Below are 20,943 nucleotides of genomic sequence, written 5' to 3'. Positions count from 1 at the left end.
ATATATATATATATATATATATATATATATATATATATATATATACTTGTACATTGTTCTGATGTGTCAGGTATGCTATGCTTCATGTACATGTGGAATCCAAAAATCCATCGCAAGGTCGTATATCCTCTGAGCATACGGTTCATGTGGCTTTGTATCCTGCATCTTCGCATAATTCCTTTACAATTCTTTGCATTTTCCTCCGTCACTGTGTAGTGACGTGACGCACCCTACGACCCGTCACACACTGAACAAAGAAATCTTCGGAGCTAGCCTTTGCAAGTCCCCGTAGTGCGTAGTTCGCAAGGACGTCCCGACCAGCCAGCGGTCAGCCAATCAGGAACTTGAAAAGCTCCTCACGTTCCCGCCAGCCTCCTTTAAAAGGTCGGCGTTTCGCCGAGATGGGAAGAACAGTACCGACCAGCGCACACATCTCCTCGTCCAATCTTCTAGCCGTCCCATCGAGCCTCGCCGTCATCATCTGCTACCGCCTCGCTGACGTTAGGCTCCACGTCCAGCTACAACCATAAGCTCCACTAAGCTGTGGCCTTAGTCCGAGCTTCACCTACATTTCTCATGTGACCCTTCTAGTGTCGCACCTTGTGGCTAATTACCAAAAGAAAGAGATTAGATATTTTGTTTTTCATTTGTCCTGCCGTTGTTCCGAACCAAATACTACTACAACTGCATCGCCACATGCATACACCGCAGGTACGACATACTATTGAGATCATGTGGAGAGTTTTTGTACCTAATGTGGTCACCATGATTTGCTGTGTTGGCTTCCCGTTATTGACCAATTGTGGAGGTGTATGGAATCCCCACAAAATAAATAAATAAAAATATAAAAAATAAGACCACATTGGAAAATTTGCCACTTCGGGCAACCCACTTTGTTTATAACGACTATTGGACGGAAATCAAATCAAATCTAGCACCCGAGTTGTCGGGTGTTTGCGCGGACACGGGCGTCCGGAGGGGGGAGGGGACAGCTGTCCCCACCCCCTAGAAATTCAGGGTGTGTTTTAAACTTTGCCGGTCACATATAATTTCATTAATATTTTAAGTTATAGAATATCATTATATGATTGCTGAAAATAAAAAATAATTCCTGTAGATAATGCATATGTATGCCTATGCAGCCAATTTGAAGTATCTTGATATAACCCTAAACCATTAACCATAATGTATAATTGTAACCGTCACTAACAATCATCAACCACGTACTTGATACACACACATGCAACATGGTACTCGTCTTTGGCAAGCCCTCTAATCTTGCAGACTTCACAGATTTCCCCATCTCAAACACATGCCTAATCACCTACATAAGATCATAACAGGATGCTCCCACAGTGTCGCCAACACGAGATGCCTAATGTCACCAGACAGACCCATTGAACCCTTTCTTATATTTACCCCCAATTACATTACCATAACGTAATGTATATACACCATATCTAACCACACCCAGCAACCATACAACTAACCCATATATAACGGAACTAACACCCATCCCTATATTTGATAACTAACACGTCTTAGATACGGCAACCGACCAACCCACTTTATTAAACGGCTGTACCGCAGATCGAATTACCGAGGTCACCGACCTGGCAGGAGGAGCTGCCCGAGGTCACGAACCTGGCAGGAGACAGTGCCGAGGTTACGGCCCGGCATGAGGAGTGCTTAAGGTCAAGGACCCTAGTTGTACAAAATCTTCGTACCTGAATAAAACGAACAATGTCCAGCAGATACTCTACCTCACCCGCAAATCGCCATTGCATGTAGCAAAACACATTTGTTTTTTTACATAATATCTTTAATTTTGCCGCCCCACTACAAGAATTCGTGCGGACGCCTCTGTAACAAAACAAAACAAAAAATAAAGTAATAGTTTTATTTAGGGTTGTGATATTATGTGAATTTCTTAGAAAAGTGCCCCAGTTCAGTGGAAGCTGAAGATATGAAGTAGCATTATTGAATGGTCTTCATAAATTGATGATCAAAGATACCAGTTGATTTATGTCAACGTGGAAATGTAGGATTGCTTTCTACCATCAGAAAGTAGAATTTTGCGAATTTCATTGGTCAAACTTAGGAAAAGTACAAGTAGTTTTTCTAGATAACTAGAAACTAGTACGAGGATGGTGGCACGTGTTTGTCCACAAGGATAGAAGCGCCGTTACTGCATTCCGTAACAACCAACCAACTAGAAACCAGGTAAAATTCTACATTCTAATGGTAAAAAGTGTTCGCTATGGTTGGCGAAAATGTTTAAAAATACAGTTAGTACAGCCCTGAAGCCCTGCATGTTTCTGGTTTCCCGCGCGACATAACGTCAATAGAAGACGGTGTTGTCTTTCTCGAGGGTTTCACTCGTATTTAATTCCTGACCTCAGAGCTGTTGGGCACCGATGCTCACTTCTTGTCAAAACAGGATTTTCAAAATTGATATTGGAGGTTTTAATGTGTTCGTTGTGACAGCGACCACGTAACTAGAATATTCCAGTATAATTTAGTTCTTTGGCGACGAGGCTGAAGTACGTGACGGCACAAGTGTGAATTCAATCATCAATTATCAAACCCTTCAGTGCGGAAGGATGGGTTTCACTCGGCTGAATTAAATCGTCGGACGGCATTTCAATTCAACGACCGGAAGAAAACGCAGCAAAGATTGAGGGTATATATAATGGATTAGTTTCGGATGCCCGCAGTTGTGCGTTGGTACCTGCGGTGAAAGGACAACACTCAAACGGACAAAATCCCAATCGGTAGGTTAGGTTAGCAGGCCCGTGCAGAGGGTGTGTGTGTGCCCCTGCCCCTTTGCTCTGTGCCCCAAAAGTGCCCCTCACAAATATATGTAAAAATGAATGAAACATTATTTCTCACAGGCTTTTTCCATTTTCTTACCATTCAGAAATTATAATGTGGAAAATGGTGTTGCACCCTACCGGATAGTTGCCAAATACGAATACTATAAAAGAGTGAAGTGCCCAATTTCCTGCCCAAAGCATCTGCCCCTCGCAATGTCTGTGCACATTACTCTAGGTTAGGTTATGTCCTCCCCCTCCAATTCCCCTATTTGGGTTTTGTCTGCTATGCAGATTGGGTTTTTGTCATGAGGTTGGTGCCTGCATGTGGGATCAGGGTCGATTCTTAACGGTTCCAGATGACTGTCACTTGTCCTGGCTATCTGTACATCAAAACTATGTTGTTGCCTCTCTGATTTTGCTGTAAAGTTACTTTGGTCACAAGGGAATAACTACATTTCAGCACATTAAATAGTTAACAACAGAAAACATGTTTACATAGTTCTGGTATATCATGGGTCTTAATCTTGTTACCTCTGACAAGGTGTTGTGTTTTTGGTCATGTTAAATTGTTAGCAACTTTATGCAAAAGTTATTAACATATTTTTATTTATTAACATATTTATAGACCAAGTAACAACATTAGATTTAATTTTTTTTTTTTTTTTTTTTTTTTTTTTTTTGTAGATGTCTGTGCTTTCTGAGTACTTCTTGTTATTTGCTGGAATTCATTTGTTGCCCTCTTTCAAAGCTCAGTACATTCTTCTCAGGCAGGCTTTCTACTGTCTTCACATCATCACTGTATTTTATAGTTTTCATGCATAATTCATAATCTCAAATTCTTTATTGTAGCATTTCTTCTAATTCTGCAGGCACATTAATGTCCATCGGGACAGCAGTGGCAAAACAGGAGACATGGAGGCCAAGGTTCTAGAACCTTTGGAGGACAAGATGAGGAAGAGTTCGCACCTACTATCTGAAGCTTTGGACCATGTCCGGGAAATGGAGTACCAGATGGGAGGTCAACACAAAAACCCAAATCTTGGCAAGTAACTTCTTAGGCAGCATGGTTACAAGTATGTAGATACATATGTTATTCATTCATTTATACATGGAATCTGGGTATGCCTGCTGATGGTGTCAAGTCTAATTTCAGTTATGATGCGATCTGAGTGTGGACACTATGTATTCAAGCCTGTGAAAGAAGCTGTCAATTACAAAACTATACCCAATTACAAACAAGGCAAGTCACTTTGTGTGGATGTTTTACCTCATTGTGCATACATCTATATACATACTTACACATATCAAGGGCTTTTTTCCCCTTACAAGGGAAGTAGCCAAAGTCAAAGGTATAAATCCACTCTCATCCATTCCATCCCCACATACTCCACTCCCATTCACCATCCCTCCCTCACTCTTTTCTTGGCTCCTCATGGATGACGTGTCATCCCTGCATACATCTATATACTATATCTAAATGCCAAAAGGCTTTTCCCCCTTATAAGGGAGGTAGAAGCCACAGAGAGCACCCACCCTTCACCCATCTAACACCCAATTATGTCGCTTTTATATCCTTTTTAGACTTAAGCTCAGAAATAAAAGAAAATGGGAAAGTGAATTAAGTCAATGAAACAAAATACATATATACATACATACACCAAAAAGTCTTTTCCCCCTTATAAGGTGGAGGTCAAAGTCCAAGCATACATCCACCCTACATTCATCCTACTCCCATCCAAAAACTCATTCATTGTCCCTCCCACTTTAGCACTTCGTTTGATGAAGGGTCATCCCTGTTCCCTGCCACACTGTTCAAGTCAGAGGTAGTGCAGCAAGACACAGCAATACCACAACAGAGTCAAATAGCCAGAGGCAATTTAATTCCAATTGCTTCATTATATTTCCTCTTAAGAAATATATGGAAATATTTAATTTTCTATTTCTTACAGTAGAATGTCACCTGAAAATATAGCCTGCTTAGATAGCTTCATTTTTTTTTATCTTGTGGAGTATATAGATGTATGGGTATCTTTAGATGGGAAATACATTGCAACAAGTTTTATTCATGGGCTGTGGGATATATGTTCGCACAGTATGCCTTAGAGTCTGTGGTTCTCAACCTTTTTCACTCCATTGTTGTGGCCCCCTTTATTTATTTATTTTTTCTCCCAACACACTCTCCCCCCCCTCAAATTAATGCTTAAAACAACCACTTCCTTAGACTAACAAACTTGCCTTTTTGAAAATCACTTAGATTGCATTAATGGCCCTTTTATGGTGTTTATTGTCATGTTTACATGTATTTTTAATGCATCTGGGAAGGAATTATGTGGAGAGGGAAATTAAATCAATGTCATATGATGGTTCTTGTCATAAGGTTGCAACCATGCTGAACCTACTGTTCACTATATATATTACCCCCTCCAGCTGCAGTCGATGAACTAAGCTTCTATGAGATGGTGTTTGGGAACTTGGTGCTGCCCTCTGCCCAAGCTGACCTTAAGTTTTTGCGACCCCTAATGCCGTCCTTCCTTGGGCATACTACTGTCAACAAGAATGGCCAAGGTGAGAACTTCTCTTTATTGATTCCCTATCATGTTCCTTTATACAGTGGGCCCACTGTATGTCACATGATGATTAAGTATTTTGTATTTATTCTAATTCTAATTGTCATGAAATATATATATAATTATCAAGCAAATGAAAAAAGAACCACCCAGTTGGAGAGGTGCTGGAATGGTGGTCCAGTGAGTTCTGGCAGCACTGCAACACTGAAAGGGACCAATAATAGGTAACTGCAAGGGATAGGCTTACAAGATGGATATCAGAGATAGTCATCTTCCCGCCACCTATCCTTAGAATTTGTCCACACCCTGACCTCTAACTGGTGGTGCAGTCCCAAGAGCTTCCTCCTTTTTTTGTGATGAGGAGAGTAAACAACTGGCAACAGATTTTCTTCTACTACTATAAGCTAGTGACACAGTCCATCACTAATACAACACTGACAACAGTCCAACATTTCTACCTTGAGAGATCTATGGGAGGGCCTGAGGACAATTGCCAGTTTCTCTGGGGCTGCAGGTTTCTAATCAGGGAAATTTGAGGCAATATTATGATTATAAAAAATGGGAAATGGTAGAATGGCAAAGCTCCCCTTGATTTTCAGACTCCTGAGAGGAATCAAAAGAAGAATTAGGCTACATTTTTGTATTATTCTTCATTCTTCAGAGTAAGCTACTAGTAGGGGTACTACTAGCTACTAGTATGGGATTATAAAGTCAGGGTTCATTTGAACTGTGTGTTCTATGTGTAATTTAACTAATCTGGAAATTTCACAAGCATCTGTTGTAGTGAATGGGTAGATGAATGTCATTTACTTGCTGTACCTGTACATTGTCATGTCATGGTGATGTGCATGTATTGTAGGTATGCGGTGCATCATACTGAAGGATGAGACTTGGGGCCTAACAGCCCCATGCCTCCTTGATCTCAAGATGGGACGTCGGCACTATTTTGAAGGTGATACTGCAGTTGAGCGGTCCAAGGTATGGCCCAAGGGATCTTCATCTTTTTGGTCAGTAGTGGGTGGGAAAGGAGGGTAGTCATGTACAGGTTATATGAGAGGATAAGGGAGAACACACTTGGGGAAAAGATGCCAAATGTCGCCAGAATTTTAAACTTATCAAGGTAATATGAGGAACTGCAGTACTATATAGTACATACATACATACCGAAGGCTTTTCCCCCCTTACAAGGGAAGTAGTCAAAAAACAAAGGCATAAAATCCACTCCCAACCATTCCATCCCCACATACTCCACTCCCATCCACCCCTCCTCCCTCCCTCTTGGCTTCTACTAGATGACAGGTCATCCCTGCATCTCATCCACTGCCCTGGGTCAGAAGCAGTGTTGCAAGACCACTTCATTAAATTGTTGACCCCTCTCTCTGTCCCCTCATGCAGAAATGGAGAAGATGGGGAGAAATCCCTTCAGGCTGCATCAATTTATTTTTCACACATACTCCCTCACACCCTATCCCCAACCCACTCCCCCTCATGCATCACAGTATCATCCATACACAACCATTCTCCATTCACCCCTATCTTCTGTCCTCTCCCGTCCTTCCTCAACAGACATTCCCTTCTTTCCCAATACCCCTTTTACCCCATCCATCCATCTCATCCTTATTCGCCCCCTCATATTCACTCCTTCTACCTCTGCCTTCCACACCTCTTTTACTAATCTTTCTTTGCTCATTCTTTCCATGTATCCGAACCATCCCAATACTCTTTCACCAACCCTATCTCTCAACTCCCTTTCCACCCCTGTTCTCCACCTCTTTTCCTCATTTTTCATTCTATCCAGCCTAGTAATCCCTGTCATACTTCTCGGGCACCTCATCTCAAACACATTCAAACTAGGTAAATACATTCAAACTCCTCTCTTCTTCTCTCATGTTCCATGTTTCTGCCCCATACAGTGCTATAGGCAAAATCATTCCATACAATCTCCTCTAAACATCCATTCCCAAATGTCTATTTCTCATTACACTTTTTAGTCCCCCAAGGCACTTACATGCTTTTCTCAATCTACATTCTACATTCACCTCCACTCCTCCCTTTCTCACCACATTTGCACCCAAGTATTTAAAACGATCCATTTCCTCCAGTCTCTCTCCCTTAATACTCATTTCCAGTCTGCTGCCACTTTCTCCCCTTGTACATCTCATCACCTAACTTTTACCCATATTTATCTTCAACTTCCTTCTTTCACACACCTTCCCAAACTGTCACTCTTCCTCAATCCCTCTTCTGATCCTGCTACAATTGTAGTGTTGTCAGCAAACAACAACTGGCTTATCTCTCACTTTTCTCCATTTCTTTTAACCATCTCCAATACCTGACCCATTACCCTTGTATTTACCTCTTGCACCACCCCATCCATGTATAAATTGAACAGCCAAGGCGCCCTGACACATCCATGGCAAAGTCCCACCTTTAGCTCAAACCACTTACTCTCTCCTCTCGTAAAAACTCTTGACTGCTCTTAAAAGCTTTCCTCGTATCCCATATATCTGCAATACCTTCCACAGTGCCTTCCTGTCTACCTTATCATAAATCTGTTCCAAATCCATAAGGGCCCAAAAAAACATCCTTACGTTTTCCTAAAGCTTTTTCACATATCTGTCTTACCACAAAAAGCTGATCCATGCAACCCTACCTGTCCTAAACTCACACTTTTCCTTACCAGGTACTCTCTCTGTTCCTCTCCTAATCCTCTCAATCAAAACCCTCCATAAGCCTTCCCAACTACACTTAATAAACTGATCCCTCTGAAATTACTACTCACAATTGTCCCCTTTTCCCTTGTAAAGTGGAGCTATACAGGCACTCCTCCAGTCCTCCGGCACTCCACTCTCCCTTAAACAAACATTAAGTGACCTCACCAGCCAGTCCACCATCACTGTACCTCCTTTTTTGGACATTCTACATGACACCCATCCAACCCAGGTGCCTTACCTGCTCTCATCTTCACAACTACCTTCAACTCATCTTTCCTTATTTCTCCTCCATTTTCCTCACTCATTATTGTCATTTTCTTAGCACTTCCCACTGCAACTACCTTTCCCTCCCTATCCTCCTTCACATTTAGCAACTCCCTAAAATACTCTGCCCATCTTGCTCTTACTGCCATCTCTTCCATTATCATCTCTCCATCTGGACCTTTTACCTTTTCTTCTCTACTTGGTTTGCCTCCTCTTCCTCTCTTGATTTCTTTCCAAAATATCTTTTTATTACTTTCAAAATTTTCTGTCACACTCTTACACCATTTCACATTGCTGTCCTCTTTGCCTCCTTTATCTTATGCTTTACTTACCTTTTCTTTGTACCTCTCATATGATTCTCTCATGTATAGTAAATTGTTATATATATTTTAAACCTAAAATCTGAAGACTAAGTCTTGGTGTTTCACTTAGTCTTTCTATATACAAAGGCCTCAGTTACCCATATAAAGGGAATAGCCAAGTCAAAGCATATTTTAGCCTTGACTCTATAGGAGAAAAATGCAAAAAAGAGGATCTCCCAGTCCCTTTACCATACCCCATTTAGTCACTTCATCCAGCGTACAGAGAAACATGGTGGAGGTGTTCTTGTCCTTTGAAATAAGGTGATGAATGCATTTGTTAAGAAATTTCTATCTATTATGGCATGATATATTCATTTAGCATTTAGTAATTGGACCAGTATCTGAGCTTTGTATAGGTTTATATATCCACTGCATCATTATTGATTTCCATTCCTTCATGAATCCCCTCAGTCTACCTGAGGATCCAGGATTGGGGGGAGGGGGGGGGGATGCTAACCTGAATTCCTCCCTCTGTGTTTTCTGAATTTATTCATTATTTCAGATTTCTTTGTACTTTAGGCATGAATAATAGAAGGAGCATCTGATTGCTATGGTTTGAAAAAATTTATATACTGTATGTGTATATATATATATATATGGAGGTGAGTTGACAAAATGAAACGTTAAGGCTAGAGTATGGAGCTTTATTCAGAACCACACATTTCGACCTCTTGGGCCTTCCTCAGTGGACTGAATACAGAATAAGAATCAAAGTCCGTTAACAGCTTACATTGTGATCTGATGACCCTGCGTGACCTTATCCCGGTGTTGTTGTCCCCCCACACTCACCAATGAGACTGGGATGAGGTCATGCAGGGTCATCAGATCACAATGTAAGCTGTTGACAGACTTTGATTCTTATTCTGTATTCAGTCCACTGAGGAAGGCCCAAGAGGTCGAAATGTCTGGTTCTAAATAAAGCTCCATACTCTAGCCTTAATGTTTCATTTTGCCACTTTACCTCCATATTAGTCTGTCTTTACACATATACATATATATATATGGGAAAAGTAAAAAGCACCGGACTCAGAAACAGGTAATTTAATCCTGACATTTCAAACCCTGTCCTGGAGTTGTCCTCAGGGGTTATAATGGAAAGGCAGTTAATCCTTCTTTGTATACAAAAAAGCAATACATGTGGTACGCTCGGCAAGGTCACCTCATGGGCTCTCATTCTCCTGTCACAGTTTACCTAAGTGACCAAATGTCTAGGATTTTGTCCTGGCATGGATGTAGATGAAAAGTTCCCCTCCTGCTCCTGGTCATAACCTTTCCTAGGTTCTCACCTGCTGTCAGGTTGTTCCATTCACACTTACCCTTACCCTTCTGAAAATGGATTAAAGTGTGGTGGATCTGTTTATGCTCTTTTTGTCACTAGCCCATACTTCCAAAAACAGCCTACTACTCTTCTTGTTGCTTTTGTACAAAACATTCATGCCCTACCAATCAAACTCATGCTGATACTTGTCACAGTGTTTGAATATCATTGAATTCTGGCCCCTCCTGTTTACTGCTCTGCAGTGTTCTTAGTCTCATGGTCAGCTTTTTCCCTGTCTCTCCAATGTAGTGCACTTTGCAGTCCATAATCTTCACTTTGTAGACTGTCCCTGCTTGGTCCTCCAGATTACTTTTAATGTCTATTTGAATTAATTAGAATTAGTACATTATTCTTGAGAGCACTGTGCATGGTGTTACCTGGTTTATGTGACACATTGACCCCATGTCTGCAAAGCAGTCTTGCTGTCATCTTAGAAGCTCCCTTCATATAAGGGAGACATGGGTAGTATTCCTATATGCATCAATCTTTACAAGTTCTTGAAAATCACTGGAAAAGTACTGAATAATGCTATTGGGGCATATATAATTTCATGGTTCCAGTCAATGAGTTCAAATAGTGGGAAAAACTTCTCTAGGAATTTATTCTAAATTGTTGAATGTGTAGGAATTAAGCCAAAACTAAACAATAAAGATTAATTCAGATTACTTTAAATGTCTTCTCCTTTATGCACGGGGGGACGGAGAGGGGGGGGTCGCCGATTTAATGAAGCAGCCTTGCTGTGGATGTGCTGTGTCTTGCGACACTGCTTCTGACCCAGGGCAGTGGACAAGGTGCAGGGATGACCCGTCATCCAGGAGGTGCTAAGATGAGAGGGAGGGGTGTGGAGTGTATTCAGGGATGGAATGGGTGGGAATGATTTTATGCCTTTTCATTTTGGCTACCTCCCTTGTAAGGGGGAAGAAGCCTTGGTATATGTATATGTATGTACTTTAAATGTCTCTTTGAATTAATTAGAATTAGTAAATTGTTCTTGAGAAATAAATATCATAACCAAAAGGTCTCCTGTTGGCATGCTCTTCCTTTGTAATAACATCATAACATGATTTCAAAATAAATTATAAGTAAACAACACAGTACCATAATCAATGTTTTTCCCTGGTTTTAGAAATGCTATACATACATCATAAAAATTTTACATTTAAATATCCTCAAATTTATATTTCCAATATATTATTTTGAATATAATGAATTTGATTAGATTTTATGATTTTTGCATTAAAAATTCAATATCTCGGAACATAGAGAAAACAAATTGTGTATAACATAGTGAACATAGTATCAATTTAGCTCAGTGATGGATCAAGGGGGGCTAAGGGGACAGAGGCCCCCTCCAAATTTGTTCTTCCATTAACTCATTGCAGAGGTTGAGAAACCTGCCTTGTATACACCGATACATCTCGGAAAGCAGTGATACAGTGGCAGAATTTTTTGGGTGGGAGTGATTTCTGTGCCTTTTTCTTTTTGGCTACCCCCCCCGTGTAAGGGGGAAAAAGCCTTTGGTATATGAATGTATTTAATAAACCACTTTAGTCAGAATAATTGAAATAATATTCAACACATTATTAAGGGTAAATCTTTAAATGTAAGATTAAGTATTACTTTTGTGGCAGAAGTAATACTTAATCTTACATTTTTAAAGATTTACCCTCAATAATGTGTTGAATACCCTTACAATTATTCTTACTGAAGTGTTTTATTAAATGCTGGGAAAACAAATCTGCCACTGTATTACTGCTTACTGATAAGTACCAGTGTACACAGGGCAGGTTTCTCAACTTCTGCAATGAGGTAATGAAAGAACAAATTTTGGGGGAGCTTCAGCCCTCCCTGGGTCTGTCACTGTATCTATATACCAAGGGCTTTTTCTCCCGTACCTGGGAGGTAGCCAACGTCAAAAGGAATATACTCACCCTCACTCATTTCATCCTCACCCACCACACTTTCCTCCCTCTCATCTTAGTTCCTTATGGATGAGGGGTCATCTCTGTATCCTGCTCATTGCCCTGGGTCAGAAGCAATGCAGCAAAACACCGCATATCCATAGCAAGGCTGCATCACTTAATTGGCGACCCCACCCTCTGCCCCCTCATGCAGAAAAAGATAGGGAGAAATCCCTTAGGACTGCATCAAAATATCGTTCACGCATAACCATTCCCTAACCCTCGCCACCCCATCCTCAACCCACTCCCTTGCATCATAATATCATCCATACACAGCCATTCTCCACTCACCTCTCTCTCTCGCCTTCCCCTTTCCCTACTTTCCCTTCTCAACAGACATCCCCCTTCTGCTTAACACCCCTTTCACCCTATCTATCCATCTCATCCTTGGTTACCTCCTCATGTTTACTTCATCCACCTTTGCCTTCCACATCTCTTTTACTAATATTTCTTTACTCATTCTTTTCATGTGTCCAAACCATCCCCTTACTCTTTTATTAACCATATCTCCCATCTCCTTTTCCAACTCTGCTCTCCTCCTCACCTTATTTCTCACTCTATTCAAATTTATAACCCCTAACATACTTCTTAGATATTTCATCTCAAACACATAAATTTTTCCTCTCTCATAAATTCCATGTCTCTGCCCTATACAATGCTGTCAGCACAATCACCCCTTTATAACAGATAAACAAAATTGTCGGAGAATCCTACAACTTGCTAAGATCAAGAAATTATTAAAAAAATATTGGTCACACTGATAAGGCCTAGTTTAGAATATGCGGCGACATTGTGGTCACCCAGTACCAAAAAGAATATTAGAAAAAAAAAAATAGAAAGAATCCAGAGAGCAGCAACAAAAATGGCACCTGCACTTGCAAACTTGTCATATGAGGAGAGATTGGCTAAACTGGAGTTACCGACTTTGGAGCAAAGAAGAGAGAGAGGTGACCTACTGACCATCTACAGAATCATGAAGGGCACAGAAATACTCAATAGAGAGGACTTGTTAAACTGGGACAAGAGGAGCACAAGAGGACATGGAAAGAAAATAAAAAACATAGCTACAGAAGAGATCTGAAGAAAAACAGTTTTCCACATAGAGTGGTGGACACTTGGAACAAACTGGACAATGAAATAGTGTGCGCAAAAACCATTCATGAGTTTAAGAGCAAACTAGACACTGCAAGATACAAAGGTGGGACACCACGAGCGTAGCTCCCCTTCATGCAAAATACAACTAGGAAAATACAGCTAGGTAAATATAATCTTATTCATTCCCAAATGCCTATTTCTCATTATACTTTTTAATCCCCAAGGCATTTACTCGCTTCTCTCAATCTACAATTTATCTCCACCTACATTCCTCCCTTTCCAGTCACATGCAACCCCAAGTACAGTGAGTCCTCCTTGTATGGTAATTCTTTATCCGGTGAATTCACAGTTATGATATTTGGTAATTAATACCCTCGATTCTATTTACGGTAAGAAAAATTCAGATATTGTATCCACTCGTGTTTTGTTTACACTGTACCGTAGCACCACCATGCAGTGCGGCCACCACAACAATCAGTCTCTTCCCGCATTCGGTATATGGTAATTTAAATTTGCAGTAAGGTTTTCAGGAATGCATATGTACCGTATAACGAGGACTTACTGTACCTAAAGCTATCCATTTCCTCTAGCCCCTCTCCTTTAAGACTTACAAATTGCTGCCATCCTCTCCTCTTGTACATCTCATCACCTTACTTTTACCCACATTTACCTTCAGCTTTCTTCAATTGCATACATTCCTAAACTGTCACTATCTCCTTTAATCCCCCCCCCCCTCTGGCCCTGCCCCAAGTGCCATGTTGTCACCAAACAACAACTGGCTCACCTCCTGCTTTTCTCCATTTTCTTTAACCATCTCCAGTCCCCTGCTCATTACCCTCTCATTTACCTCCCACATCACCCCATCTATGTACACATTGAACAGCCATGGTGAAATGACACATCTGTGATGCAGTCCCACCTTTACCTCAAACCACTTGTTCTCCATTTCTAATTATAACTTGGGCTCTACTACTCTCATAAAAACACTTGACTGCCCTTAACAGCTTTCCCCCAGTCCCATATATCTGCAAATCCTCCCACAGTGCCTTCATGTCCACCCAGTCATAAGCCTTTTCCAAATCCATTTACCTCTGTACACATTGAACATCCATGGTGACATGACACATTTCTGATGCAATCCCACATTTACCTCAAACCACTTGTTCTATCCATTTCTAATTTTAACTCAGGCACTACTCTCATAAAAACTCTTGATTGCCCTTAACAGCTCTCACCCAGTCCCATATACCTGTAAATCCTCCCACAGTGCCTTCATGCATGTCCATCCAGTCATAATCCTTTTCCAAATCCACAAAGGCCCGAAAAACATCCTTACCTTTTGCTAAAGCTTTCTCACATATGTCTTAGCACAAAAATCTGATCCACACAACTCCAACCTTTCCTAAACCCACAGTTCCTCACCAAATGCTCCTTCTGTTCCTCTCCTAATCTTTTCAGTTAAACCCCTTCCATAAGCCTTTCAAACTATACTCAAAGTGATCTCTCTGAAATTACTACACTCACGTTTGTCCCCTTTTCCCTTGTAAAGTAGAATTATGTAGGTGTTTCTTCAGTCCTGTGGCACTCTACCCTTTCTTAGATACACATTAAACAATCTCATTAGACAGTCCACTATAACTGTATGTCCTCTCTTCAGACACTGCAAGACACCCATCAAACCCAGGTGCTGTATGTGCTCTCATCATTTTAATAACTACTTGCACCTCATCTTTTATTTCTTCTCCGTTTTTCTCACCCATCACTGTCATTCTCTTAGCACCTCCCACTGCTACCACCAGTCCCTTCCTATCCTCTTCCACATTTAGCAGCTCCCTAAAATAATCTGCCCATCTTCCCCTTACCGCCTCTTCTTCCATTATCATCTCTCCATCTACACCTTTTACCTTTTCTTCTCCACTTGACGCGCCTCCTCTTTCTTTTTTATTTTCCTTTCAAAACAATCTTTTTATTACTTTAGATGTTTTCTGTCATACTCCTCCCCATTTTACATCTGCCCTCCTTTTTGCTCCTCTTCTTTTTCCTTTGTACCTCTCATATGTTTCTCTTGTCCTATTTTGCAACCAGTCCATGAATGCTCACTTCTTTTCTTCTATAACCCTCTTCACTTCATCACCCCAACACTCGCTACCCTTCCTTTTATTTCCTCCCATCCTCCTTGTTTCACATGTTATCTTTGCACACCTTATTACTCCCTCCATGAAACACCTTTGTTCCTCCTCCATTCTATCCTTCACCACCTCTCACACTTCTCAACTTTTCGTTGTACTCCTGCTCTTTTTCATGCTTATTTAAACACTTTACTCCAAACACCTTACCTTCTGTCCTTTTTCTCTTTCTCTCAACTTAACTTCCACAATGGCATAACTGTCTGTCAGTCTTGTTTTCTAAATGGTTGACATCCCCCTCTTTTTTTTATAAGGGGTTGGAAGAGAGCTGTTTGGCAGAATACATCAATGTGCTAGAGTACATACATACATATACCAAGGCTTTTTCCCCCTTTCAAGGGAGGTAGCCAAAAAGGGAAAGGCATAAAAACACTCCCACCCATTTCATCCCTAAATACACTCCACACCCCTCCCACCCTCCCTCTCATCTGAGCACCTCCTGGATGACGGGTCATCCCTGCACCTTGCCCACCGCCCTGGGTCAGAAGCAGTGTCGCAAGACACAGCACATCCACAGCAAGGCCGCTTCATTTAATCGGCGACCCCCCCTCTCCGTCCCCCCTTGCATATAAGGAGAGGATGGGGAGAAATCCCTTCGGGCTGCGTCAAAATTTACTCACACACACTACCCCGCCCAGTCCTCCTCATGCAATCACAATCACAATGTGCTAGAGTGGTTTGGATATATGTAAAGAAAGAGTGAAGAAAGACTGGCAAAAAAAAAGGATTGAAAACAGAAGTGGAAACTTCATGAAGAAACTTTAGGAAAACCAAAATTAAGTGGATAGACAGGGAAAAGGGTCATTGGATACAAAAGGAAATCTATCAAGCAAGGAAGAGAAAAGGCAAGAGATAGAAATGAATGGAGAGTGGTTATAAAATGTAAATGGAAGAAGAAATGACATGGATAGAAGGGATTTTCTTCTTGTCTGCTCTGTAAACTTTCTGAAGGGATGAGAGGGGATCTGTATGATGAAGTGGTGGAATAAACCAACTGTAGCTGTTTGGCCCTGCCATGCCTCACTTCGTTACCTTTGACCCTAGCAGTGTGGTGGATAAGGACAACCCTTTATTCATGAGATACTGTTTTGAATGATTGGTGTAGAGTGGGTGATTGCTTTGACTTGGCCACCCCCTGATATGAAAAGGTTTCATGGTATGTATGAATTGAGAATCCTTAAAGTGTGGAATTCATCCCTCAGCTGAATGACATTAGCAAAAAATTAATATTAACTACAACAAAATGAAAGTTAAATTTCTAACTGCAGCTTTTTAATGACAACTTATTATTTCTACTTCCCTATGTATCTGTGACAAACAGGCCAAGTATCTAAGCAAGGATGACTTAGGCTTTTGTATTGCTGGGATGCAAATATGTGACCCTGGGTCCGGTCATGTCACTACATCAATTCGACCCCAGACAGGCACACATCTTGACAGCAGCCAAGTCCTTCAGTGTAAGTTATCTCCTCTACTTGTATGAGGTAGTCCAATCTCCAAGAGAACTAAATTAAATTTTTCTATAGTTAAACTAAAAATTCTAGGATTTAAGAGGTAGTACTGCTTGATTTTGATATCTGGAACATAAATTTAAAGACTATCAAGCATGTACACACACATGCACAATTAATCTACAATCTGTCCACATTTGTTCAGTAATGATCTTTGACTGAATGTTAAGTGTTTTATGACATTGCATTTTTATTAGCTTTCATCTTTGCCCACATAGAATATATTTCCTAACACAAATATATTTCAGTTTAATGTTTGCAGTAGACAACACATATACCATCACACTGCTCAAGTCCATCTGGTGTAGATAATTATTGCTGTTTTGTATTTATAGATATGGACAAATTCCTGCAGAAGGGCCACCCAAAGAGTTCCTTGCTGCGGAAGCAGATCCTTGAGAAAGTGCTTGATATCCTGAAATGGTTTCAAAGTCAGAAGAGTTTCCTGTTCCTTCGGAGCTCTCTATTTGTGGCCTATGATGCTCTGCAGTTCATGAAGTCACCTGAGGTCATCATAGGTGAAACCACTGGAAATACAAATGAGGGTAAATTGCATGATGAAGAACAGGGAAATGATGTCCCTGTAGTAAGTAATACCCACTGTGAAACTTCAACTTGGGCCGATGCCCACAAAAAGCCCCACAGAACCTCTTCATCAGTGGAGTCTGTGAACCAAAAAGACCAGCCCAATACAAACTCACCTGATGTCCTGAATTCACACTGTCAGGTGCCTCCAACATGCAGCCAAGTTACTTCAAATCTACATCTGCATATGAACCAAGAGAAAGGGAGTGGTAATGGTCCAACTAAAGAGGCAGACACCCACTCAACACCTGCTTCTTGCCAGCAGCCAAATGCTGTCTGCTGGCCTTGTCCTCAGGAATATCAGTCAGAGAAGCTAGCAGCCGCTGTGCCAGGGGAGTTGGCTATGGAGGTGCGACTACGCATGATAGACTTTGCTCACGTGTACCATTCTCGGGGGGTCCCTGACGAGAACTACCTCTTTGGCTTAAACCATTTGATCGCCTACCTCAACAAGGAGTGATATTGTGACAGGCATTGCCAAAATCTGTTTGGTTGCTTCACATGACTGTGACCCATTGAAAATATTTGTCATAATTCTTGCTGCTGAACAGGCAAATGTGAGCACAGTTCAGTTGCATCAAATATATTTATGAGCGTCCTGTTCAAATACCAAGTGTAATATTGCTGCTCAGGAGTCTTGTTTAGTTTTAATTATGATGTCTTTATAAATTCATACACTTATGCTTATGTATATTTATAAATACCACAAGGCCTTTTCTTCCTTTTATGTGTGTGTGGTGGGGGGTGTTGGCAAAGTCAAAACATACACCTATCCATTGTCCCTGCCATTATAGCACCAACTCCACACACCCATCTCATTATATCATACCAGCTCTACCAACTGAATGCAACAAAAAAATGCACCCCAGCAGCATTCGACTCGAGCATGGAGAACTTACAACCAGTACCTCACAATACTCTATATACCAAAAAACCCTCTTCCCCCTTACATGGGAGGTAGCCAGCCAAGATTTACACACACCCTCCACCCATATGTTTTCCCTTTTATCTCGGCTCCTTGTGGATGAAGGGCCATTCTTGCATCCCACCTACTGCCAGGGACAGTAGCAATGCAGCAAGTCATAACAGCATCTGACAGCTAAAGCTGGTTTACTTCCACCAATTCATTTACATGGCATATCTCCCTTTTTGTCCACTAATGAGTAATTAGAGAAGACAAAGAGTAATCCCATTGGACCATATCAATTGGTCATTCATTCACAACCATGCAATGCATCTATACAAAAACACATTCACACCTAATCATAAGCTCTTCAAAACAGACCACCAAACCCAGTACTTCGAATATCAACACAGAATAGGCCTGGCCACAGATGCAACCACCACACAGAAGAAACTGAAACACTATTATATGATGCCCCACACTAACAATACCAGAACAACAGTATTTCTTCCTTGAGTAAAAGCAAGGAGTGGAGCTGGTAATTTGTTGAGTACGGGAATAAACAAAAAAAAGTTACAAGAAATAAGTATCAGGCTGAACATAAAAACAAGGTTGTATGAGGGAGTTAATTATTTTCCTGATTGCAGGGAACTGTGTAACTATGCGTACATACACCAAAAGGCCCTTTCCTGGTGTTTTTTTTTTTTTTTTTCTGCTGACCAAAATTTGTGCTTGGAAAAGATATTCAGGTTTATTATATTTTTGCACCACTGGGTCCTTGATGAATGGGATATTTGTATATCAAAAGTGAGGCCAAGGGTCTTAAGACTTGTTCAATGTAAGGAGTCGAGTATTCACTCTATTGGATATTTCTCAGCTTTGTGGTTGCCTGGGGGTGAACAGCATCACTGTTGATATTTGAAGGAGTCCTCCATTCTGTGTGGCCTCAGCCATTGTCCTAGTTTGTCTATGTGCATTTGTTTAGGGTTCTTTGCAGCCATTTCATAGTTGCTGTTCTGGATTATTATTATGTCTACATAGGTGAGAGCTTTATGTTATGCCCTGGGTTTGGAGTAAGATCACTTGTGAAGGGGTCAAATAGTGGAGATGAAAGTATTGCTCTACAAGAAACTCCTTTGTACAGTCTTGATTCAAGATAACCGTTAAATTGCTAGATAGTTGGATGAGAGGTAGCAACTGATTATGTTGGTCTCAGTTGCTACCTCACAGTTAGCAGACTTCAGGGGTGGGAATGAGTCCCAGGGACTACCACCAGGCAGAGAAGCATCAGCAGGTAACAGTCTTCTAAGGAAAGCGTAGCCCACCTCCCTCAAACATGAACAATGATGGATAGTGTTGTTACAATTTCTGTCATGTCACCTACCTCCCACTGTCCTAAAGTATATTTGTGCTGGTTAACTGTTGTCAATAACAACCTCCCACACACTGAACTGGTCAGAACATGAAGCAAAAAACACTGGCACATGGTGAATCACCTGAGCATTAACCATTGCTAGCTCCCCTTTTCTGAAGAGTCCAGTTCTAAAGCAAATCCAAAAAATTGGATGCATGGCACTTCCAACCACCACAGTTCTGCATAGTCTGTAATTGTACACTTTGACAACACCTTCATACTTTTTAGTATAAATACAAAATGGAATCTTCCAGGATTAATTTGAACTACAAGGCAAATTTGGTATTATCTTTTTATTTCAAATAACAATGAAATCTACATTCATCAATAATTGAATAAAATACCAATTTGCTGCATTTCCAAAGGGCAAATAATGACTTACATCATAAGGGCTTAAAATTCCTTTTTTCCACTAAAACCTTACTATCTACCAGTCATCATATCCATTAAAACACACCACATACCAAGATTTAATTACAAATTTGCAATACTGGAAAATCCTCTATATTTAGCCCAAAGCTTTGATGGCTAACCTGCCTAGTCTCATTACTGTTTGTACTTCTGAGATGAACCCAACTGTAGCTTAGTGAACAACCACGCATGACCACAATGAAGTGCAACAATTCATATACACTAGCATGTAAAAGCTATTTATCACCCATGAATCTTCAAAGGCTTAAATCCACATTGTGTAGATCACATGTTTGAAATTATTGGCCTATAAAACTGTGATACATTGTGCAACAGTCTATTTACACAATTATGAGCTAAATATTGGCATATGTTACTGCATGCATCATTTTGCTAACAAAAATATAAAATGAACTCATCTATGACAGTTGTCATCTTGTATACATTTTCTGGATGCTGACAAACAATCCTATTAAGCTGAGGGAAATCATATGCTTACCAGAAGGGCACTTTCCCTAATTAATCTATCCATGGTAACTCTTGTAACTTTTTTTTTTTTTTTTTTTATGGCTGCCATCAGCCAATTTTATCATAATGCGGGAACCCTTGACTATTGGAAGGGTGAAAGGAATGAAGTTGACATCACTTCACAGAATATCTGTGATTGTCCTTCGTTTGCTTGTGAGCAATCTCAAAGATCAAATACTGTACACAAAGGCATGAGCATATATATATATATATATAAAGCATATCTGTACAAAACCAACTCGATGAGTGAACTGTGTATTAAAGGAACATGGCTGTCAATCATATAAATGGAAACTCCCCCAAAGTC

The 20,943-nt window shown here is 40.7% G+C and overlaps 1 protein-coding gene across 1 annotated transcript; it reads left to right on the top strand.

The window, feature by feature from the left end:
* Window positions 1–2,638: 2,638 nt before the first annotated feature.
* On the top strand, window positions 2,639–20,320 carry LOC143024742 (inositol polyphosphate multikinase-like). Its single transcript, XM_076183846.1, has 7 exons — window positions 2,639–2,774; window positions 3,686–3,858; window positions 3,970–4,056; window positions 5,244–5,381; window positions 6,243–6,361; window positions 16,605–16,740; window positions 17,130–20,320. The coding sequence occupies exons 2-7, from the start codon at window positions 3,729–3,731 to the stop codon at window positions 17,837–17,839; spliced, it is 1,320 nt and encodes a 439-aa protein (XP_076039961.1). The 5' UTR covers window positions 2,639–2,774; window positions 3,686–3,728; the 3' UTR covers window positions 17,840–20,320.
* The last annotated feature ends 623 nt before the right edge of the window (window positions 20,321–20,943 follow it).

The sequence above is a fragment of the Oratosquilla oratoria genome, chromosome 4 (assembly GCF_046742065.1).
Source record: "Oratosquilla oratoria isolate Oo_2021 chromosome 4, ASM4674206v1, whole genome shotgun sequence".
In the NCBI taxonomy this organism is placed as follows: Eukaryota; Metazoa; Arthropoda; class Malacostraca; order Stomatopoda; family Squillidae; genus Oratosquilla; species Oratosquilla oratoria.
The sequence above is the reverse complement of the archived record's forward strand: the minus strand, read 5'-3'. Positions and strand labels throughout refer to the sequence as shown.